At 46.7% G+C, this 22,997-nt stretch overlaps 4 protein-coding genes across 6 annotated transcripts; 2 read left to right on the top strand and 2 right to left on the bottom strand.

The window, feature by feature from the left end:
- The first annotated feature begins 23 nt into the window (after positions 1-23).
- On the top strand, positions 24-5,660 carry igfbp7 (insulin-like growth factor binding protein 7). The gene is given in 6 exon segments (XM_028009643.1): positions 24-540; positions 542-750; positions 2,416-2,525; positions 2,605-2,712; positions 2,823-2,949; positions 5,333-5,660. Coding segments are annotated over 6 exon segments (780 nt in total). The 5' UTR covers positions 24-337; the 3' UTR covers positions 5,356-5,660.
- Positions 5,661-5,691: 31 nt separating this feature from the next.
- LOC114139587 (proteoglycan 4-like) lies at positions 5,692-9,110 on the bottom strand. Its single transcript, XM_028009610.1, has 3 exons — positions 8,988-9,110; positions 7,530-8,483; positions 5,692-5,706 (listed from the first exon to the last, which is right to left on the bottom strand). Exons 1-3 carry the CDS (start codon positions 9,108-9,110, stop codon positions 5,692-5,694), a joined length of 1,092 nt encoding a protein of 363 aa, XP_027865411.1.
- Positions 9,111-10,872: 1,762 nt separating this feature from the next.
- Positions 10,873-22,840, bottom strand: rest (RE1-silencing transcription factor). 2 transcript variants are annotated; one of them, XM_028009631.1, is made up of 6 exons: positions 21,728-22,840; positions 18,658-19,010; positions 18,039-18,584; positions 17,790-17,950; positions 17,627-17,710; positions 10,873-14,194 (listed from the first exon to the last, which is right to left on the bottom strand). In XM_028009631.1, exons 2-6 carry the CDS (start codon positions 18,906-18,908, stop codon positions 12,510-12,512), a joined length of 2,727 nt encoding a protein of 908 aa, XP_027865432.1. In that variant the 5' UTR covers positions 18,909-19,010; positions 21,728-22,840; the 3' UTR covers positions 10,873-12,509. The 2 variants fall into 2 exon arrangements, with proteins under 2 accessions (XP_027865432.1, XP_027865431.1); XM_028009630.1 differs by having other exon boundaries at positions 18,658-18,934; positions 21,728-22,838.
- On the top strand, positions 10,914-12,060 carry LOC114139608 (uncharacterized). Of its 2 annotated transcripts, none has more exons than XM_028009639.1 (2): positions 10,914-10,967; positions 11,118-12,012. In XM_028009639.1, exons 1-2 carry the CDS (start codon positions 10,951-10,953, stop codon positions 11,974-11,976), a joined length of 876 nt encoding a protein of 291 aa, XP_027865440.1. In that variant the 5' UTR covers positions 10,914-10,950; the 3' UTR covers positions 11,977-12,012. The 2 variants fall into 2 exon arrangements, with proteins under 2 accessions (XP_027865440.1, XP_027865439.1); XM_028009638.1 differs by having other exon boundaries at positions 10,917-10,967; positions 11,032-12,060.
- Positions 22,841-22,997: the final 157 nt, after the last annotated feature.

Here is a 22,997-nt window from a genome sequence, read left to right as displayed (position 1 = left end):
GGGTTTGTTTTGGGTTCTGGAGGTGAAAATGTTCTGGGAATCTTTATGAAACAATAACAGGAAGAAAACACTCCCAGCTCGGACTGGGACGCTTCCTGTTTCCCAGACTGGGAGTCTGGGTCAAACTGGGATCTGAATGTGAGGAATGTGGAGGTAGAAGTTCTGGTCGGAACCGGCTGGTACCGATCCAATCAATAATCAGACACCTTTCAGCTCATCCAGTTCAGTGAAAAACTCATTTGGATCAGGAAGTTCGGGCTGGTCTGGGTTCGGTTCGGGCTGTGGGCGGGACCAGCAGCCTCATCAGCTCTCAGTCCAGATCAGACCTCGGATCGCCATGACGTCCTGCCGCCTCTCGCTGCTCCTGCTGCCGCTGCTGGTTCTGGTTCCGGTTCTGCGGGCCGGGTCGGGCTGTGCTCCGTGTGACCCGGCGGGATGCGCTCCTCTCCCGGCTGCGGGCTGCCCCGCCGGCTCGCTGCGGGACTCCTGCGGCTGCTGCGCGGTGTGCGCCGCTGCGGAGGGCGAGCCGTGCGGCGGCGCGCCGCTGCGGCCCCTGGATGGAGTGCGACAGGAGCCGCGACCACAAGCGGAGCAAAACCGGCGTGTGCGCGTGCAAGACCAACTACCAGGTGTGCGGATCCGACGGAACCACGTACAGGAGCGGCTGCGCCCTGAGGAGCGCCAACATGGCGGCGCGGCGGCGCGGCAGGGAGCCAATCAGCGTCCAGAACAAAGGCCGCTGCGCCTCAGGTGAGACGGACCGCAGGTTATCAATGTTCTGGTATTTCAAAGATTAAAACGAAAAACAATAAAGCAAAAAATAACTTAGAGGAAAGTTTTTCACCAGCAAAAAACATTTGAATCAAAGTTTTTTATATAAACTGTAAGAAACCAATAAGTACAATAAGTATAGATAATCAATAAATAAGATGTTCAATAAATTAGAATATCAATGAAACCTTCACGTATCTGTTGTTGTTGTTGTTATTATTATTACTGAACTGTTTTTCCAGCTCAGATTATTAATCTGGCTGTAATCCGGTGGGATTTTTCTCCAGATGGAGGAATCTTCTTCATCCAGATGTTTCTCCAGGTGTTCTCACTCCATTCCAGCCCTCAGTTCCGGTCCCGTCCAGTCCAGTCCGGTCCGGTGGTTCTGGGCCGGCAGTACCTCCGTCTGTCTCGGCTTCTCTCTGATAATCTCTTTTCCATTCCGAGCCAGATTAGCGGCACTGAGGCGCTCAGAACATTACTGCCGGGTCACGGGTCGGTTCTGGTTGGGTTCTATTCAGGTTCTGTCCTGACCAAGGGCTTAAATCCCATCTCATTATTTTGGGAACATGAACAGGAACATTTCTTAAGACCAATTTTGCGGGTTCGGCAAAGTTCCAGTGAAATGTAACGTAAAATGTAGTTTTAAAAGTTTTTCATCTATTCAAACTGCAGGACCAAAAATGACGGAGTCCTGAGGGAACGTGGGAAAAATGTCTTTTGTTCCCTCGCAATAATCTACTGGTCAGTTATGCAGCATAATTGAATCCTGTAGCCTTTCTTACGGTGGGCGCCGTACTTTATGCTTTAATATAAGGTTATGTGAGGTTTTTCCATGAATGTTAGAATCTTTTTGTGAAATATCTGAAGTTTAAAACTGATTGAAAATCGATTTATTTTTTCCTGCATGTTTATGTCTGTTAAGGCTAAGATGGAACTGAAAGCAGCTCTTTAAACCATTCAGACTAGAACAACAGAGACACAATCAAAACTGTCAGATGATTTATTACCCGCGATAATAACTCAGAAATAGTCCAAATTATAATGTGTTTTTATTTCTTTCCTACTTACGGAAAGTTTCTGTTTATATCGTAGGTTTGTGGCGCCTTTCTATCCTAAAGAAAGATATAAAACTAAAGATAGATATACAAACTGCAGAATGATTTTTATTGTTCATGAGTTTCTTCTTATTGAGCAGTGAAAGTAAATAAAATGTTTATATGTCTTTTGCTTGAAGTATTTACTGACTGGAGGGTTTTTATTTGTGCTGCAGAGCCACAGCTAGCAGCTAACAGCTAGCTAGCAGTTAACAGCTAGCTAGCAGCTAACAGCTAGCTCCTCCCTCCAGCGGCTCTGACGGAGCCGGTACCGTTCAGCTGTTGCTCCTCCCACACTTTGGACTGAACCATTGTTCTAATAATGGGGGGACCTAAAAATTAATTATTATTTTTTTCTGAGATAAATGGCAGATTTTTTTTGTTCTTTGTTTCTTTTGCCTTTTCATATCGATATTATTTAAATGCAAAAGTTTCTTCAATTATTTTTTTGGAGGGGACAATTCTAGACTTTCCCAAGATTGGGGGTCCGGACCCCCGAGCCCTCCTGTATTTACGCCTCTGGTCCTGACCCGATCTCTGTCTGCAGCCCCCTCCATAGTGACGCCTCCAGGCCAGGTGTTCAACCTCAGCGGCTCCCAGGTGTTCCTGAGCTGCGAGGCGGTGGGCGTGCCCACACCTGTCCTCACCTGGAAGAAGGTGAGCCGCTTCACACTGACCTGTCTGGACTGATGATGATGATGATGATGATGATGATGATAATGATGATGATTCCCAGGTGCTTGGCGGGAGAAAGAGGGCGGAGCTTCTACCTGGCGATCGGGACAACCTGGCCGTCCAGACCCGAGGCGGACCGGAGAAGCACCAAGTGACGGGCTGGGTTCTGGTCAGTGACCTCAGGTTGACCCCTAGGGTCAGCGGCAGGTTGACCCCTGGTGTTCCTCTGGTGATGTCATCACCCTAATGGTCCAATCAGATCTGTGGCTCTGCCCTCAGATCTCCCCGCTGACTGAAGAAGAAGAAGGATCCTACGAGTGTCACGCCGCCAACTCCAGAGGCGAAGCGTCGGCCATCGGAGGCGTCCACCTGGTCCGGTCCGTCGATGACATCATCCTCAATTCAGGTAACCAGAACTCTGACGTCGTCGTCTACTGACACAACCAATCAGTGTCACAGTAACACGGCCTGCCGCACATCAACCAATCACATTGATCCTGATTGGTTGAGCCTGATTGGTTGAGCCTGATTGGTTGAGCCTCGTTGATAGATTGAGGTTACATGTCGAGGAACAGAACCAAACCATAACTGTGTTTCTCAGTTAAAGTTGCAGTTTGTAACTTTGTAAAAAAAAAAAGAATTTCTCATTTTTGTTGAAAGCGTCTCTGTGCTGCTGCAGTTTAATATCAACCAGATAATCCATGAACAGATGGATCCAAACACAACCAATCAGAGACAGGAGGAGGGGCTTAGCGCTGTCAATCAACATTGTGAACACGCTGCTAAATGTGCTAATGGCAGAGAAGCAGCTCACTGTTGTAGGAAAACAGTTTATCTGTCGTCATCGGTGGCTATGCTAACTATACTAGCTGTAAATCCATGTCTATTAGAGGTTAAAGGTGAACATATGAAGGTTGGTTGTTGTCTGAGCTGCTGGAAAACGGAAAGCAGAAGGATTTCCTGTTCTACTCTAGAGGTGAACGCATGGAGGCATCACCAATCGATCCCAGAACAGGCTCACCTGATGATTGCTAAAAAATTATTTCAACAATTTCCCTACTGTATTTACTCTGATATGAATTAATATGTATTGTAAACCTTTTCTACTGCACGGTAAGAAATCAACTGAATAGACTCTTTTAGTTCTGAACTGGAGGAATAGCAATAGCAACAACAATAATAATAATAATTAACCAAATTATCTAGCTTCAGAAATAAATAAATAAAATAAAGCAGTTGTTCAGACTGGTTGTTGCGTTCAGGCTGTGCCGGATCCGGAACAGAACAGCTGCTGCTCAGAACCAGAACGGCTCTGATTATTATAGAAGTGGTGTAGCATGTTACTGTGTAGCATTAGCATTAGCATGCTAAGCTATCAGATTGGATGATTTCCATATTTCCCATCAGGAGCATTTTTCAAGATGGCCGCCTTTTTGAGCCTTTTAAACCAATTATATAAAATGTTCCCCATTTTCACACAACTTTATGTCTCATGTTTTCTTCATCAGTTCATAAAACTTTAAAATGATAAAACGCAACAGAATCAGAAACTGAGGATTTTACCGCTAGAGAATCTCAGACCAGGAAGGAGAAGAGAGACGGACGACTTCATGGTTAGCTAGCTAGCTAGCATCTATCCATTCATCCATCCATCCATCGTTGGGGTCATGAGGCCTGCTGATCTCCAGAGGTCAACAGGTGAGGGGCAGGGTCACCTGGACAGGTCACCAGTCCCTCACAGTGGTTAGCATTAGCTTCTGCTAATTATTTGTTGTTAATGAAGTTCTCCAAAGTCAGAGAACACTGGTGCCACGTTCTACCTTCATGTCAATGACTTTTCTGAAATATTGATTCTTTTAGCCGGCCTCATGCAGAGCATTCACGCTGCTCTGCTCAGGCTGCAAGTCAGGAAGTCCAGCCCAGAAGATGAACTCAGGCAGTCCTGGACAGGAAGCTGTGGACAGGAAGCTGAGGACAGGAAGCTGTGGACAGAAATTCCTGGAGAGGAAGTCCTGGACAGGAAGCTGTGGACAGGAAGCTGTAGACAGGAAGCTGTAGACAGGAAGTCCTGGAGAGGAAGTCCTGGACAGGAAGCTGTGGACAGGAAGCTGTAGACAGGAAGCTGTAGACAGGAAGTCCTGGAGAGGAAGCTGTAGACAGGAAGCTGTAGACAGGAAGCTGTGGACAGAAAGCTGTGGACAGGAAGCTGTAGACAGGAAGCTGTGGACAGGAAGCTGTGGACAGAAAGCTGTAGACAGAAAGCTGTAGACAGGAAGCTGTGGACAGGAAGCTGTGGACAGGAAGCTGTGGACAGGAAGCTGTAGACAGGAAGCTGTGGACAGAAAGCTGTAGACAGGAAGCTGTGGACAGAAAGCTGTAGACAGGAAGCTGTGGACAGAAAGCTGTAGACAGGAAGCTGTGGACAGGAAGCTGTAGACAGGAAGCTGTAGACAGGAAGCTGTAGACAGAAAGCTGTGGACAGGAAGCTGTAGACAGGAAGCTGTAGACAGGAAGTCCTGGAGAGGAAGCTGTAGACAGGAAGCTGTGGACAGGAAGCTGTAGACAGGAAGCTGTGGACAGGAAGCTGTAGACAGGAAGCTGTAGACAGGAAGCTGTAGACAGGAAGTCCTGGAGAGGAAGCTGTAGACAGGAAGCTGTGGACAGGAAGCTGTAGACAGGAAGCTGTGGACAGGAAGTCCTGGAGAGGAAGCTGTGGACAGGAAACTGTCCAGGACTTCCTGTCTACAGCTGGGTGTAAATCTCTGACTGGAGGTTTGTTCTCGTTTCAGGGATGAAGGACGAGCCGCTGTGATCACACGACCGACTTCATCAACTTCAGACTTTTCTGTTTCTTGCTCATATATTTTAACCTTTGAACTCATTAGAAATTTAACGTTTTTGTCTGATTTTAAACTTTGAATCATTTATTATGATTTTCTCTTACTTTTACTTTGAAGGGCAGGGTTACAGGTTGTTTCTGCTGATGAGTTTTATGTTCTGTATTCGGACCTTCGGGTCGCTGCTCTGCATCAGAACTTTGCTGATGAAAATCGGTTCTTCTAAATATGATTTTCGCTTAACATCTTTTTTATAAAGTGAATAAACCAGATTATAACCGAACTCATGTTTCTGTTCATATTGAGCTCAATCACCGGACCGGAACCTTCAGACCCAGACAGAACCTGAAACCAATCAGAACCTGCTGACCAGGCCAGAGTAGTGAAGCACTCTTTTTTTTTTTTCTTTCCTCCGAAGAGTTTTTGCGGCGCTAGCGGCTCGTATTTTTTCTACAGTAGGCTGAGAGGAAGGAGGGCGAGGAGAGAGAGGAGACATGCACTCTTGTTTGGGTCTGTCTGTCTGTCTGTCTGTCATTAGTTTACATTAAACACGTTTAATTAAACAGGAGTAAAAAGTATTTAGTAAACTACTAGTACTGAGTAACTGATCATAACACCTGATATTTAATAATTAAAATTTTCCTCAGACAGCTAAAAGTATAACAGTATATGAACATTCTGGTATTTTACAGAATATTACCAAAACATTTATAGAAATAAGGAGTTAGGTTTGGAGGCTGCTTCCAGACCAGGGCCGGGGTAGTTGGCGTGTTTCCATGGCAACACTTTAAAAAGAACGAAACAAAAACAAAATAGAGCAGGATCTCATCATTTGATATAACGATGTCTCCAGAGATCCAGGATCCCTGGCAGATGGAAAGTTTGGTTCTGTCTACATACAGCAGATAAAAGTTCAGCACTAGAATTTTTAATTCATTGTTAAAGTTAAAGTGTGAAGGTTAAAAAAACCACCACTGAGTATTAACATAAGACATTTATTTAGTATAACTTCTTTGGTTCCCCGTTGGCCCCCGTCTAGATCCGCCCTGGCTGCAGGTCTGTGTCTGGTGCATAAATGACCTCTGACCTCTAAATTCATAAAATACATCAACGTTTCAAAATAAAACATACAGAAAGCCCTAACAAACCTTTTAAAGTAGGAAGTATTTATGTATTTACTGTTAATCTGATGTATGATTTGTTCATTAAATGACCATTTGTATTATTTTGGCTGATATTATTATCCAATAAATAAGCAAATAATCAAACCAATACAGTCGACTGAAAGCACAACAAGAAACTTAATCATAGCTAAACGTTCTGAACCATAACAACCTGAGGAGATGATCGAGACGTCTGGTTCTACAGGTTCTGTAGGTTCTGTGGGTTCTTTAGGTTCTGTAGGTTCTTTAGGTTCTTTAGGTTCTGTAGGTTCTGTGGGTTCTTTAGGTTCTGTAGGTTCTGTAGGTTCTACAGGTTCTGTAGGTTCTGTGGGTTCTTTAGGTTCTGTAGGTTCTACAGGTTCTGTAGGTTCTGTGGGTTCTTTAGGTTCTGTAGGTTCTTTAGGTTCTGTAGGTTCTGTGGGTTCTTTAGGTTCTGTAGGTTCTGCGGGTTCTGTAGGTTCTACAGGTTCTGTAGGTTCTGTGGGTTCTTTAGGTTCTGTAGGTTCTACAGGTTCTGTAGGTTCTGTGGGTTCTTTAGGTTCTGTAGGTTCTTTAGGTTCTGTAGGTTCTGTGGGTTCTTTAGGTTCTGTAGGTTCTGCGGGTTCTGTAGGTTCTACAGGTTCTGTAGGTTCTGTGGGTTCTTTAGGTTCTGTAGGTTCTACAGGTTCTGTAGGTTCTGTGGGTTCTTTAGGTTCTGTAGGTTCTTTAGGTTCTGTAGGTTCTGCGGGTTCTGTAGGTTCTACAGGTTCTGTAGGTTCTGTGGGTTCTTTAGGTTCTGTAGGTTCTTTAGGTTCTGTTGGTTCTTCAGTTTCTTTAGGTTCTGTAGGTTCTGTAGGTTCTTTAGGTTCTGTTGGTTCTTCAGTTTCTTTAGGTTCTGTAGGTTCTGTTGGTTCTTCAGTTTCTTTAGGTTCTGTGGGTTCTGCGGGTTCTGTAGGTTCTGTGGGTTCTTTAGGTTCTGTAGGTTCTGCGGGTTCTGTAGGTTCTACAGGTTCTGTAGGTTCTGTGGGTTCTTTAGGTTCTGTAGGTTCTGTTGGTTCTTCAGTTTCTTTAGGTTCTGTGGGTTCTGCGGGTTCTGTAGGTTCTGTGGGTTCTTTAGGTTCTGTAGGTTCTGCGGGTTCTGTAGGTTCTACAGGTTCTGTAGGTTCTGTGGGTTCTTTAGGTTCTGTAGGTTCTGCGGGTTCTGTAGGTTCTGTGGGTTCTTTAGGTTCTGTAGGTTCTGTGGGTTCTACAGGTTCTGTAGGTTCTGTGGGTTCTTTAGGTTCTGTAGGTTCTACAGGTTCTTTAGGTTCTGTAGGTTCTTTAGGTTCTGTTGGTTCTTCAGTTTCTTTAGGTTCTGTAGGTTCTGTGGGTTCTTTAGGTTCTACAGGTTCTGCAGGTTCTGCGGGTTCTGTAGGTTCTACAGGTTCTGTAGGTTCTGTGGGTTCTTTAGGTTCTGTAGGTTCTTTAGGTTCTGTTGGTTCTTCAGTTTCTTTAGGTTCTGTAGGTTCTGTGGGTTCTTTAGGTTCTGTAGGTTCTTTAGGTTCTGTTGGTTCTTCAGTTTCTTTAGGTTCTGTAGGTTCTGTGGGTTCTTTAGGTTCTGTAGGTTCTACAGGTTCTGTAGGTTCTGTGGGTTCTTTAGGTTCTGTAGGTTCTTTAGGTTCTGTTGGTTCTTCAGTTTCTTTAGGTTCTGTAGGTTCTGTGGGTTCTTTAGGTTCTACAGGTTCTGCAGGTTCTGCAGGTTCTTTAGGTTCTTCAGCTTCTTTAGGTTCTGTAGGTTCTGCGGGTTCTTTAGGTTCTGCGGGTTCTTTAGGTTCTGCAGGTTCTTTAGGTTCTTCAGCTTCTTTAGGTTCTGTAGGTTCTACAGGTTCTGTAGGTTCTGTAGGTTCTGCAGGTTCTTCAGGTTCTGTAGGTTCTGCAGGTTCTTCAGGTTCTGCAGGTTCTGCTTGTCTGTTTGTTTTGTCCTGATCTCACTGTTTACACAAACGACTCCATGTTTACAGAATGAATCTTCTGCTACCAGCAGATCAGATCCAATAAAGAATATTTTGGTTCCTGGATAATTAATGTTTTATGACCGAATGTAAGGCAGCAGTTTCTCTCTGAGCAGAAAGAGTTTGAATGAACAGCAGGAGCAGCTGGAGGAGAAGAAACAGAAACAAAGGAGGAAATAAAACCCAGGAAAATTAAGTTGATTCTCTAAAGGCTGTTAATCTTAGAAAGATTATATCACAGTCAGAAAATGAACCAAGACTTACAGACCCCAATAAAGAGCCTAAAGATCTTAAAGTACAATATAATACTAACTTCAAATCTACTTATTAGGATAACAAAAATCAAATGAACTTATATATTTTTACTTAATAAAAATATAATAAGCCTGGTCCCAGATGTGTGGAAATCCTTGGAGCGTGGAGAGCAACCTGCAGCTCTGCTTCATCCTCTGAGGAACTAAATGTAGTTCGAACCGGAACCGAGCAGCTGAATGGCGCCCTCTGCTGGCGGAATGCGCGCGTGTCTCCGGGCCACATGAACACAACGGAAACCTGACAGTGAAGAGTCGGAGCAGAAATGTCCAACAGTGACGTCATCAGCGCGTTACTCTACTCTGACCCCTTGTAACGTGTAATGTAACGCGTTACTATTTACAATCCAATAATCAGATTAAAGTTATGTATCCAAGTCACTGTGTGTTAATATTTGTAATGTTTTTAGTAAACACACATTGTTGCTTTCTTCTCTTTCCTTGGGGAGTTACGTTTGGTTTAACACCAGCGACAAACCATGGAGGGAAAAGAAAGATGCACATTTTCTAACTGATGGCTTTTTCATTGAGTAATCAAATTACTTTTCAAAGTACCTATGCCGTCGCTGCTCATAAATTAACTAGAATATATATCATATGTGTGTTTATGTCTTATGATCTCAAGGTGGCAAACTGCCCAAAAAAACATCGTCTTCATTTCCTCTTGAACAAAATGGCTCCCGTCTTTAATCAGCATCATTCCAGGATGAACACTAAACTTTATGGTTTGCCTCACAACCAGCCAGATAAATACTCTGCTAGCACACAAGCTACCAGATTCTGATAGATTTTATTGGTCGAAATACATTTGATTATTGATCAAAAATGCGTTGATATCAGTTGACTGGAAATTGACCTGATTCTGCCTCTTGTAAAGTAACAAACAGAGTAAATGGGTCTCAGCAGGTTTGAACTCAGTTCAGCAGTTTGACCAACAAAAACAAAGTCTCAAAATAAGTTTGGTTCTTCTTGAACAGCTCTCTACATCAGTGCAACAGTTTGGCCACAAACATAATTAAAATGATGCTTTTCAGCTCTAACAGCTCCTCTCTCATAACTCCGTCTCTCTGTCCAGACCTGCATTCAGCTTCATGTTTCACTTTCCAGTCAAACAGGAGCCACAGCTCTCAAAAGGCTGAAAAACACAAACTAAATGTTTTTCTCTCCTGTCATTTTCAGCCACAAACATTTCATTACAATATCTACAGTTCTGCTTGTGTCTCTGCCTCTCTGATGTTCCTGCATGGATTCATGTCTTGGATTGGCCGCAGAAAAGGGCCAGTAGCTCGTGGGACTGCTGGCTGAATCCGAAGTACTGCAGTGATGCAAATGTTATGGTTGTTCAAAAACATGTATTTCAACTCCATTTCAAAGTTTTGTTCAAGCTTCGATAAAATAATCAGCATACTGAAATTGACCAATCTGTTTCATTCCTTGAGTGTCTGATGCGTATAATTAGCATCGAAGCGGAGCAAGACACTGCAAGAATGTTTTTGCAGATCTTCTTGGTTCCTTATTTACATATTTCTCAGAACGAAAGACAAGGTTCTGCTCAGAATCTGAATTAAGAACGTTCCAGAACAGAACATCGGGTCTTCTGCAGTAAAGCAGAATCACTTTTCACCTTCATGCTGCCTTCCAGTTGTGGTCGGAACTGGGAAACTCCGACTTCCCAGAAGGAAAAAATCAACTAGAACTAGAGGTTGGAGGGTGTCCAAACCTGGACTTCATCTGAGCCAACAGCACCTCCTGCTGACAGCTCAGTTCCTCTGCAGTCACCAGTTTAAACCTTAACTGGTTTGAACTGGTTTAAACTGGTGTCAAGTTTTAAACAGTCCCACCTCATCATCTGGATGAACTCAGGCTAACATGGATGTTATCCAGGCTTCGGACTGGTTCTAAACGCAGACTGGAGGCCTAAAACCTGGACATTACATCGTCCACCCTCCTTCAGATCCACAGAACCTGCTGACCCACCTGGCAGCTCAACAGTTGCAACCAAACATTTAATGGTTTATGTGCAGCTCACTGAGACGAGTCGGGTCGGGTCGGTATGAAATGTTTATTTAAAATAATGAGAGGACAGATTACAGCTAAAAAAACATAATTTGCATCCTGCTAACACCATGTCAGTCCATCAGAGGAACCGCGTCGGTCCATCAGAGGAACCGCGTCAGTCCATCAGGAACCGCCTCGATCCATCAGAGGAACCGCGTCGGTCCATCAGAGGAACCGCGTCAGTCCATCAGAGGAACCGCGTCAGTCCATCAGGAACCGCCTCGATCCATCAGAGGAACCGCGTCGGTCCATCAGAGGAACCGCGTCGGTCCATCAGGAACCGCCTCGATCCATCAGAGGAACCACGTCGGTCCATCAGGAACCGCCTCGATCCATCAGGAACCGCCTCGGTCCATCAGAGGAACCGCGTCGATCCATCAGGAACCGCGTCGGTCCATCAGGAGCCGCGTCGGTCCATCAGGAACCGCGTCGGTCCATCAGAGGAACCGCGTCGGTCCATCAGGAACCGCGTCGGTCCATCAGAGGAACCGCGTCGGTCCATCAGAGGAACCGCGTCGGTCCATCAGAGGAACCGCGTCGGTCCATCAGGAACCGCGTCGATCCATCAGGAACCGCGTCGGTCCATCAGGAACCTCGTCGATCCATCAGGAACCTCGTCGATCCATCAGGAACCGTGTCGATCCATCAGGAACCGTGTCGATCCATCAGGAACCTCGTCGATCCATCAGGAACCGCGTCGATCCATCAGGAACCGCGTCGATCCATCAGGAACCGCGTCGGTCCATCAGAGGAACCGCGTCGGTCCATCAGGAACCGCGTCGATCCATCAGGAACCGCGTCGGTCCATCAGGAACCTCGTCGATCCATCAGGAACCTCGTCGATCCATCAGGAACCGTGTCGATCCATCAGGAACCGTGTCGATCCATCAGGAACCTCGTCGATCCATCAGGAACCGCGTCGATCCATCAGGAACCGCGTCGATCCATCAGGAACCGCGTCGGTCCATCAGAGGAACCGCGTCGGTCCATCAGGAACCGCGTCGATCCATCAGGAACCGCGTCGGTCCATCAGAGGAACCGCGTCGGTCCATCAGGAACCGCGTCGATCCATCAGGAACCGCGTCGGTCCGTAATGTCCTCCTTCAGCATTACTTTGAAGGATACGATTCAGTTCATTTCACTTCATGATAAAACAAAGAATCACTTTGGCCTCTGGACTAAATGGTCTATTGCACTGAGATATTTACACAACTGGAAGCTTCATCATCATCATCATCATCATCATTGTGAACCGCTAGTGGAACGTCAGACTGTCTTGTAAACTGGACCTTTGGACAGGAACCAGAACCTGTCAGAAGCAGCTGATTGTCTAAGGCACTGAATGACTTCACCATGAAACCAGTCAGGACCAACAGCACCAGCGGTCCGAAGTTCAGACCACTAGAACTGGCCCAGTAGTTCAGATCAGCGGAACCAACAGTCAGGAGTTCATACCAACAGAACCGGCAGTCAGAACTTCGGACCGTGGACTCTGGAATATAACCGTATCAGACTCAAAGATATAAACATTCAGTTGACTTTAAGTTCTTTTGGACCAGAGCCTGAGCCAACAGAACCACTTCCGGTCCTGGCCCTCCATAGACCGTCTGGTACCATGAAGACCTGCTCATATTGGTGCAGCGTTGTCCATGTAGTACACATTGACCAGGTGGCGGTTCAGGTGGCGCCGGTACTGCGTCTCCAGGGGGAACGTGCGGTCGCAGAAGATGCACGTGTGGTTCTTGAGTTCGGTGGGTGTGGGGATCTCCTCGGTGGGCGTCTCCGGGTCGTTGGCCAGCTTTCCTGGAGCAGCACCCGTACCGTTGAGGCCAGAGTCATCACTGCCCTCTGAGGCACTGTCGCTGATGTCACTTCCTCCCTCGTGGCTGCTGTGGATCCCCTCGTCGTCCTCGCCGTCGGCTGGTCTGCCACGATGGCCAGGAAGGAGCAGGCGAGGCGGCACCGACGGTTTGATGAAGATGGGATGGGAACCTTCCGTCTTCTCTGATGGTCTGCTGGGAGGACCATCAGGTTCTGGTTGGGTCAACCCATCTATGGAGAAAGCCATTTCACCATAACCAGCTGGCTGAACAGAACCTTTCATAGCCTCTAAGGACGGACTGGTTTCAGAGATCGATTCATCTGGTTTTGGACCGACTGCTGAGGTCTTCCTGGTGGAGGTCCTGGTCTTTTTCTGCTTGGATGGTGCCTCTCTGATAGTCTTTTCAGTCGGACTGGACTCGTTGGTACTATCCGAAGATGTTTTGGACAGCAGCTTCTTGGCAGCAGGAGCTTTCAGGCACTTTTTCTTGGAGGACTTTTGGGATAGATCCAGAATTTGTCCTGCTTTCCTTTTAGCGGGTTTTTCTTTGACCCACTTTCCTTTCTGGCTCTTCTCAGGACTGATGGGTTTCTGTGTCTCAGTTTGTTCTGGAGTCTTTAAGGCTTCAGACTTTCTGGTTTTGCTGAGGCTTTTCTTGCTCTCCTTGTGGGAACTCACCTTCAAGTCTCTGTCTTTACATTTCTGCTGGTCAGAACTCTGTGGATCAGACTGGTCTTCCTGGGAAGCGGGTCCCACTGGTTGTGTTTCCTGGGATGCAGGTTCTTCTGGTTGGTCCTGGGAAACTGGTTTCCCAGTAAGAACTTTCCTCACCCGTCTCTTCACTTTGACATCAGTATTCCCAGCAGCAGTCTGGACTTCTTTACCGTCCCTGTTCTCCACAGGATTCTCCTTGACCTTCTTCTGCCTTGTTGAAACTTTCTTTTCCGCTTCCTTTGCCTTTACAGGTCTCTCCTTCTCAGACATGGAGTTGCGTTTCTTTGCAGTCTTGTCGGGAATCTCACTCAGCTGTGGCAGTTTGATGCTGGGTCTGCTGCTACTCCTGATGGACAGATTGATGGGGCTCGAGTCGTCTTCCTCGTCCACATCGTCCTCCATGGCTGGGGAGTCATCCAGCTTGGCTGCTTTTAACTCCGACTTGTCGTCTGCACCGTCCTGACCGGGTTTCTTCACTCGCAGCTTGACTTTGGACACATCGAGGTCCACGTTGCAGCCGGAGTGCCGGGACTTGATATGGTACTGCAGGTTGCACTTCTTGGAAGCGGCGTACTTGCAGAGCGGGCAGAGGAACTGCCGTGGGTTCAGGTGCAGCTCCACATGCTTCTTAAAGTTGCTGCGGTCGGCCGTCTTGTACTCGCAGTAGGGGCAGGACAGAGGCTTGGGACCGTTGTGGACCTGGCGGGCGTGACGCGTCACTTCGTGCTGATTGGCTGCCAGGTAGCTGCAGCTCTCACACTTGAAGGGACGTTCACCTGCAGAGGGGAGGAGATGTTAGAGAGCCAAAGCTGGGGGTCCGTAGAGGAGTTCATGCAGCAGGTCAGGCTGGGTCTAACACAGGGGTCTCAAACTCCAGGCCTCGAGGGCCGCAGTCCTGCAGTTTTTAGATGAGCCACAGGTACAAAACACTGGAATGAAATGACTTAATGACCTCCTCCTTGTGTAGATCAGTTCTCCAGAACCTTCATGACCTAATTATTCTATCCAGGTGTGGTGCAGCAGAGGCTCATCTAAAAGTTGCAGGACTGCGGCCCTCGAGGACTGGAGTTTGAGACCCCTGGTCTAACAGATCCGTAGCACACTGGCTCTGCTAGCCAACCGGGTTTTGATCAGCCCAGACTGGACACTGGTGCAGAACTTCCCCTGGACATCCTGCAGAGATCCATCACACTCACTTCCTGCTCTTAGATATTGCTAACCTACAGAGAACTGAAACAGGTTCACTCATGCAGGAGTTCATGTTCAGAACACACACAACCTTGTACTTCCATCCAACTGAGGACTTTGCATTGACTTTCATTCATTATACAGTCATGGCCAAAAGTATTGAGAATGACACAAATATTATATTTTCACATGATCTGCTGCCCTCAGGTTTTCATGTGTGTATGTCAGATGTTGTCATCACATACAGAAATACAATTGCAATCATATTATGAGTAACAAAAGCTTTTAATGACAGTTAGAATGAGTTAATGCAGCAAGTCAATATTTGCAGTGTTGACCCCTCTTCTTCAGGACCTCTGCAATTCTCCCTGGCATGCTCTCAATCAATTTCTGGACCAAATCCTGACTGATAGCAGTCCATTCTTGCACAATCAATGCTTGCATTTTGTCAGAATTCCTAGGTTTTCGTTTGTCCACTCGTCTCTTGATGATTGACCACAAGTTTTCAATAGGATTAAGATCAGGGGAGTTTCCAGGCCATGGACCCAAAATCTCTATGTTTTGTTCCCTGAGCCAGTTAGATATCACTTTTGCTTTATGGCAAGGTGCTCCATCATGCTGGAAAAGGCATTGTTCATCACCAAACTGCTCTTGGACGGTTGGGAGAAGTTGCTCTCGGAGGACATTCTGGTACCATTCTTTATTCATGGCTGTGTTTTTAGGTAAGACTGTGAGAGAGCCGACTCCCTTGGCTGAGAAGCAACCCCACACATGAATGGTTTCAGGATGCTTTACAGTTGGCATGAGACAAGACTGGTGGTAGCGCTCACCTTGTCTTCTCCGAACAAGCTGTTTTCCAGATGTCCCAAACAATCGGAAAGGGGATTCATCAGAGAAAATGACTTTACCCCAGTCCTCAGCAGTCCACTCCCTGTACCTTTTGCAGAATATCAGTCTGTCCCTGATGTTTTTCCTGGAGAGAAGTGGCTTCTTTGCTGCCCTCCTTGAGACCAGGCCTTGCTCCAAGAGTCTCCGCCTCACAGTGCGTGCAGATGCACTCACACCTGCCTGCTGCCATTCCTGAGCAAGCTCTGCACTGCTGGTAGCCCGATCCCGCAGCTGAAGCACTTTTAAGAGACGGTCCTGGCGCTTGCTGGTCTTTCTTGGGCGCCCTGGAGCCTTTTTGGCAACAATGGAACCTCTCTCCTTGAAGTTCTTGATGATGCGATAGATTGTTGACTGAGGTGCAATCTTTCTAGCTGCAATTTTCTTTCCTGTTAGGCCATTTTTGTGCAGTGCAATGATGACTGCACATGTTTCTTTCGAGGTAACCATGGTTCACAGAAGAGAAACAATGATGCCAAGCACCAACCTCTTTTTAAAGTGTCCAGTGGTGTCATTCTTACTTAATCATGACAGATTGATCTCCAGCCCTGTCCTCATCACCACCCACACCTGTGTTAATGGAGCAATCACTGAAACAAGGTTAGCTGGTCCTTTTAAGGCAGGGCTGCAATGAAGTTGAAATGTGTTTTGGGGGATAAGGTTCATTTTCTAGGCAAATATTGACTTTGCAATTAATTGCTGTTACGCTGATCACTCTTTATAACATTCTGGAGTATATGCAAATTGCTGTTATAAAAACTGAAGCAGTAGACTTTGTAAATATTAACATTTGAATCATTCTCAAAACATTTGGCCATGACTGTAGTTACCCATACATTTTCCTTAACTATCACTAGTCTATTGCTAACCAAACGCAACTCGCACCAAACTTCTAAACTACCTGGCAGAGCTCAGAGTAAAAAGTGAAATCCAGGAAAAGATCCACATTTTCTAAATGACCTCAATTTGAGGGTAAAATGGTGACAGTGGTCCTCTGTATGCAGCATAAACAAGCGCACACACACACACACTCACACACACAGATCAGATTAGTTACCGTGTTAATCCATCAGGGCAGCTTCAGTGAGAACAAACAAATCAACAGTTAGTAGCAGAAAGACCATCAAACCCACCGTCATCCTGAATGGCTCCAGACTGGCTCCCTGTACTGGTCCTACTGGTTCTACTGGTGTTCCTAGATGTTTCTGTTTCAGTGCTACATCTAAAACTAGGGGTCTCCAACCAGCGACTTACTGCCAGAAGTCTTAAACTGGCTGTTCAGAAACTCCTGGTACCAGTCAACCCACGGGCCAGTACCGGCAGGGTCCCTGCTGTTTGGGGACCGTCGTTTTAAGGGGGACCCAACATTTGGTTGTAACAACAGACTTTTCCTGAGAAACATTTACTTCAGAAGTAAATCCAATAGTAAAAAAACTGTAGGATGTTGAGTTTTTGTAAATTTAAATTAAATATCACACAGGTACCGCCATGTTGCTTAAGCTCTTAGCAATGCGTTAGCACCTACCAACGGCATTAGCTCCTGCCAATGACTTTACTCATGCTAAAGCTGTTAGCTCTAGTTCATGTAGTAAACAGCAATTCACAAGCCGATGATGTTAGCTTGTTTCAGCAAAGGTCTCATGTATAACTTTGAGGCAGTTTGTCTCCATCTAAATGTTTAGTGGCCCTCACCAGCCTCCAACAACTGAACTTCTTGTGTTTATAGAGCCGCGTCTAGCAGAACCTACTCAAATTATCGGCCCAGAATGCATTGCATAGGTGGAAAAATTGGGGCTTCAGTAGGTCAAAACCATAGTAAAGATGTACAATTTATTTGTATCACAAACGTCTTTTGTTTAAATAGAACAACTGCACCATATTTAAACAAACATGTTCAACTATGGATCCCTATAAAGTCCTTTGGACACAGAGTGAAGAGTTCTGGGCCTGTACCTGGAGAGAAGGTGGAGCTAAATGTCTTCAACTGAAGGACACAACGACCAGAAGAGCTACTTGTTAAAACTGAAAACATTAGAAGAAGAAGCTGAGGTTCATTCGGGGGAGGGGTCAACTCTACTCAAACAGGACTGATTCAGGAGCCAATCAGCACCTGTCCCCTTCTGTCCCAAACTCACCTGAGTGAGTCCTCATATGGCGGGTCAGGTGAGTCTTCTGGGAGCTTGAGTAGTCGCAGTAAAGACACTGGAATGGACGCACACCTGTTCAGAGAAACGCAGTCTTCACATGACCCACCTGAGACAGGGACAAGATCGGAACAGACCAGGGACAGGACGGTACCTGTGTGGGTCCGAATGTGTTGGATGTAGTTGCTCTTGCGGTCAGAGAAGTAGGAACACTGGCTGCAGGTGTGCAGTTTGCTGGGGAAGTGATTCCTCAGGTGCTTCCTCCAGTGGTACTGACTGACCGTGGTGTAGGCGCACAGTGTGCACTTAAACACCCTGCAGACACACAGGTACAGGTACACGCTCAGGGGACTCAGACAAACACCCACAGGTGTGACCTTCAGGGCAGGTTTGGTGTTCCTACCTGTGGTCGTCACCCTCCTTGCTGTGGTGCTTCAGGTGAGCGATGTAGTGGTCGTAGCGGTTGGTGTTGTAGCCGCAGCGCTCGCACCTGATCAGCCCTTTGGCGTCTACGCCGGCGGCTGCGTCCTCGCCGCTGGGCTCTGCCTCTCCGCCATGCTCCGCCTCCCTGCCTGGCAAAGCCTCCCGTGACTCTGCCTCCTTGGCTTTGCTCTTGCTCCGTCCCTCCACCTGGTGCACCACCATCATCTTGTTGATGCTGTGCGTGCTCAGGTGCTCTACAAACTCCTGCTCGTTCTGGCCCTGGAAGTGGCATGGCTTGCAGCAGAACGGTTTCTTCTTCTGGGTGCTGTCCGCCAGCCCTTTGACCCCAGGTTGGGGTGAAATGGTGGAAGGGCGGGGCTTAATGGAGGGGGGCTGTTTCTCAGTGGGGGGGTTCTCCTCATCCTCTCTGCTGCCGCCGATGGTGACGGTCTGGGAGGCCGGGTTCGGGGACTCTGGGTACTCCACGATGCACACCTCGCGGTGGTTCTGGTTGTCGTAGCTGTACCTGCACACAAACCAGGTGAGTTAGAGACAGGTAATGTGCTAGGAGCAGGAAGTGACCCTCACCGACTCCTGACCTGATGACGCCCTCGTCTTCACTGTCAGAGTAGCCGCATCCCACCGTCTTCAGCTCCATCATCTCCTTCTCGTCAGCCATGCTGCCACCGTCGCCGCCCTCCGCCGCCGTCACCGCTGCCACGTTAGCCAGCATCACCAGCTGAGGGGCGGGCAGCGTGTTCCGGGGCAGGTCGCTGAGGCACGGCCCGTCCTCCGCCAGAGAGACGCCCACAGGATACATCCCAGCTGAGAACATGGTCTGAGTCGCCATGACGACCGGGCTCCACCCACAGGAAGCTGCAGAGACCAGACGGCGAGGGTCGATCGGCAGAACTTTACGGTTCTGAAGGCTCACCGGGTTTCAGCGCCAAGGCTGAAGGAAACGGTGAGACAGTCAGAAACGTTCAGAGCTTCTGTCACAACCAGGAGAGCTGCTCCACTCAGTAAACGTCCTGATGGAGGATGTGACGGTCAAACGCAGCTCCACAACAACTTATTGAGATAAATGACAATATCGTCATTTTGAGACAATTTTCCACTAATATAATGCAAGTATTTCCTCACAAAGGTCAATAAAACCAAAATTTCTAAAGCGCTCTTACAGCTGCGGTATGTAACTACTAGAAAATCTTTTTTTTTATATATATATATATACATTTGTGGGCAGCATAATATGAGACAGTCTGTGAAAAAAACTTCTCCCAATACGACCTAAACACAAGCAATCAGTCAGGAGGCGGGTCTTAGCGCTGTCAATCATGCTTGTCAATCACAGCTCGGCTGTGGAGATGGTCAGCAGCACCAAATTCCTGGGTGTGCACATCACTATCGACCTCACCTGGACTGTGAACACCACGTCTCTGGCCAAGAGGGCACAGAAACGTTTGTATTTCCTGCGGAGGATGAGAAGAGCACACCTGCCCCCGCCCATCCTCAAGACGTTCTACAGAAGCACCATAGAGAGCATTCTGACCAGCTGCCTCTCTGTGTGGTGTGGAGGCTGCAGCGCCTCCGACTGGAAGAACGTGAGGAGAGTGGTGCGGACAGCAGAGAGGATCATCGGGGCCTCCCTTCCCTCCATTCAGGACATTTCATCCCAGCGCTGCGTGTCCCGAGGCCGAAACATCGTCAGTGACCACTCACACCCCCACCATGGACTGTTCTCCCTGCTGCCCTCTGGAAAGAGGTTCCGCAGCATCCGGTGCAGGTCCACCAGGTTCCCAAACAGCTTTTTCCCACTTGCCATCAGACTGCTGAACTCTTAACTGGACTGCTCTCAAAAACTGGTCTCCACTTTATACCTTGCACATGTACATAGCTAAATAACTTCTATTTTACTGTCATTCCTGCACTTTATATTCTATATTTATATTTATATCCATATTTTATACTGTATTTTATTTTATTCTGGAGTAACCTCACAACATTGGAAGCTCAAAACATTGTCCTGAGCCGTATGCAACGAAATTTCGTTCTGTATTCACCCTGTGCATGAAAATGATAATAAAGTCAGTCTAAGTCTAAGTCTAAGTCTAAGTATGCGCACCACTCATCTCTCTTCCTTTGCTCTCTGTGAATGCTAAGTCTAGTTAGTTAGTACATGAGACTGACTGGCAGCACTAAGCCCCTCCTCCTGGCTCTGATTGGTGGTTTTTGGTGCATTTCTTCAGACATAGCACCTCAGGAAGGAGGATGTCCATCTTTTCACAGATTATCTGTCCCATAACAAACTGTAACAACATGGTGATAGTAATATTAACATCTAAAAAGCTATTTTTTAATATAAAAATTACATACTGCAGCCTTAACACTGCAACTGGAAAACATTTTAAATATCCAAAAGATATTTAAAACGATAAAGTTGAAATAAAACCTGCAAACAATCAAAAACAGTAAATAAATTTGATTATGAAGTTTCTCTAAACAAAAAATATTATTTATTGGTTTCAGACGGGAAAAACGGCCAAGCTGCTAGTTATTAAAAAGTAAACGCAGTGACCGACCCATCGGGTGATGGGATCTAAGGCCGGCGGCCATTTTGAAGCAGCACCACAGTCAGCGCCTCAAAGAACTTCAGGGGTGAAAAGGAAAAGTTCTGTTCAATCCGCAGGAAGTTCTAGTACAACGAGCTAAAGTTTGGACCTGCAAAGTCACATCTGGTATAATTTATTTTAATCTCACAAACATCCAAACCCAAACAGAACAGAGCTTTCAAACAGAACTTTTCATCCGGTTCTGAAGTCGGTGTCTGATTCTCAGCTGTAGTAAAGGGCCGTTCCACTGTTTTTAGAGAAATTGGACCACACAGAATAAGTTCTGATTCATATTCAGGAACGGTTCTGATCCGGACAGGGTGATCGTAGTTCCTACCATGACCTTTAACCTTCATTCTGTAAAAAATAAAGAACATAAGGAGGTGACATCAGTTCCTTTTGGGTTGATCTCCTCAGATTGAAGTTCTGGAAACTGGGGGACCCAGATAGGGATGAAAGGTTCCGAAAGTTTTATATATGAATCTTTTAAAGAAGTTGTCAAAAAAAACAACTATTTATTTTTATTCTATTTCGCCGTTCCAACCAAATGCGATCAGAACCAGTTTTAAACCCCCACCAGGCTAACTGGACTGGATCAGAACACAAACTTTAAAGGTTCTGCACAAAATGATCCGGGAAAACTCGGACTTTTATGGAATTAAAACGTTTTTCTTTCGGAGCCACATTGTGGACCTGGTTCTGATTTAAGGCGGTCCATGTTGAGCTGCTACGATTCACACGCTAACTTCTGGTCACACACTTTCCCTGAGTTCGGGACCCAGAACCGAACTTCCCCCAGGTTCTAATCCAAGTGTTGTGGAGTTGTGGAGTCGCGGTCCGGGTCAGGCTCCGAGCCTGGGAGCCTGACCCGGACCTGGCCCAGGACGGAGTGTTAGCCATGGTCCTGATCAGCCCCCGGACAGCGCCTCTGTGCTCCACCTCACCGCCTCCATTTTCCCCGAACTGCTCTAACTTTCTCCGGCTGTAAATCAGCACAGCCACGGAACCGAACCGCTCCCGGGCCCGCAAGCCCTCCGACACACTCCCTGCTCCTCACCTCCGAACTTCCAGAGACTTTCCTGGAGACTTTCCTGTTCTTGGAAGGTTTTCCTTCGACGGTCAGCGCTGTTAGAAAACTAGGCAGAAGTTTCCGCACATTCCTCTACAGTGACGTAGGGTCCTGACGTCAACGCGTAGCTCCGCAGGTTTGTAGTTTTCTGTGAAAATGTGCGAGTTTCATACTACAGAACAAGATGGAGGAAGAACCATCAGACTGACTGAGACTGGTTCTGGTTCTGGTTCTGCTCAGGTTGAAAAGCTCAAAGCCGTGATTATGATTAAACCTGACCTGGAAAAGGTTTTGGATGGGTTCTGGTTGAGGTTCAGAACAGGTCTGGAACAATTTTACTACAATTTGTTTTTATTTTTTAAACGGATGAAAAACTTCAGAACCAGTGAGTGAAAAACTGAGTGCAACTCCTAATCCATTAGCCAGTAGAACCTCCTTCAGTTTCTGTCTGACACCATCAGTCACTCACTGGGGGTTCTGCTCATTCCTCTGAAAAGCGCATCAGGACTTTGACTAGGCCATTCTGATGTAGATCTGTTGCTGGGTTCAGGATCATGGTTCTGTTGATGACCTATGATGGCCCGAGCTTCAGCTGATGGAAAGATGAACAGTTTGGATATCAGAGGAGATCCTGCTCCACATCAAGCCCATATCACCAACCCTCCACCACCGTGCTTAGAAGCTGCATATGATGCCTTTGACCTTTGACCTACTAAGGGAGAACAGTCTCTAGCCTCATAGCTCCTCCATCACTGCTGATCCTCCCATCCCGATGAGGACCAGAGTCCTCCAGACCAGGAGAAGCTGGTTCTGAACTGGACCTGGCAGAACCAGAACCAGAAGGCGGTACTTTCTTCGTTGTTACCTGAATCTGCCTTCAGCTGATGTTAATGGTGAGCTACTGTAAATCACTTTACATTGCAGGTACTTCCTGCTGGTGTTCTACAGGAAGTGAGGTGATGACGTCATCATGCAGCACTGATGTACTTCCGTCAGAACTATCTGACCTGATAATTTCCTCTTGCTGATAATCACTGATCAGTTATTAACTTTATGGGTTCATGTTGACACACTGCAGGTTGATTGACACAGGCCACACCCCTTCCGGAGCTCAGACTCTCACCGGAAGTGGTTTCTGATTCTTTTCAAAACATTATTCAGTTCAATTTAATCCCAACGCTTTTTCTAAATGCTGCTGGTTGAAAGGATCTCCTGTAGAGGCCTGTGTTACAGCCAAACTGGAAACGCTTCTGACTGA

The sequence above is a fragment of the Xiphophorus couchianus genome, chromosome 23 (assembly GCF_001444195.1).
Source record: "Xiphophorus couchianus chromosome 23, X_couchianus-1.0, whole genome shotgun sequence".
Lineage (NCBI taxonomy): Eukaryota > Metazoa > Chordata > Actinopteri > Cyprinodontiformes > Poeciliidae > Xiphophorus > Xiphophorus couchianus.
The sequence above is the reverse complement of the archived record's forward strand: the minus strand, read 5'-3'. Positions and strand labels throughout refer to the sequence as shown.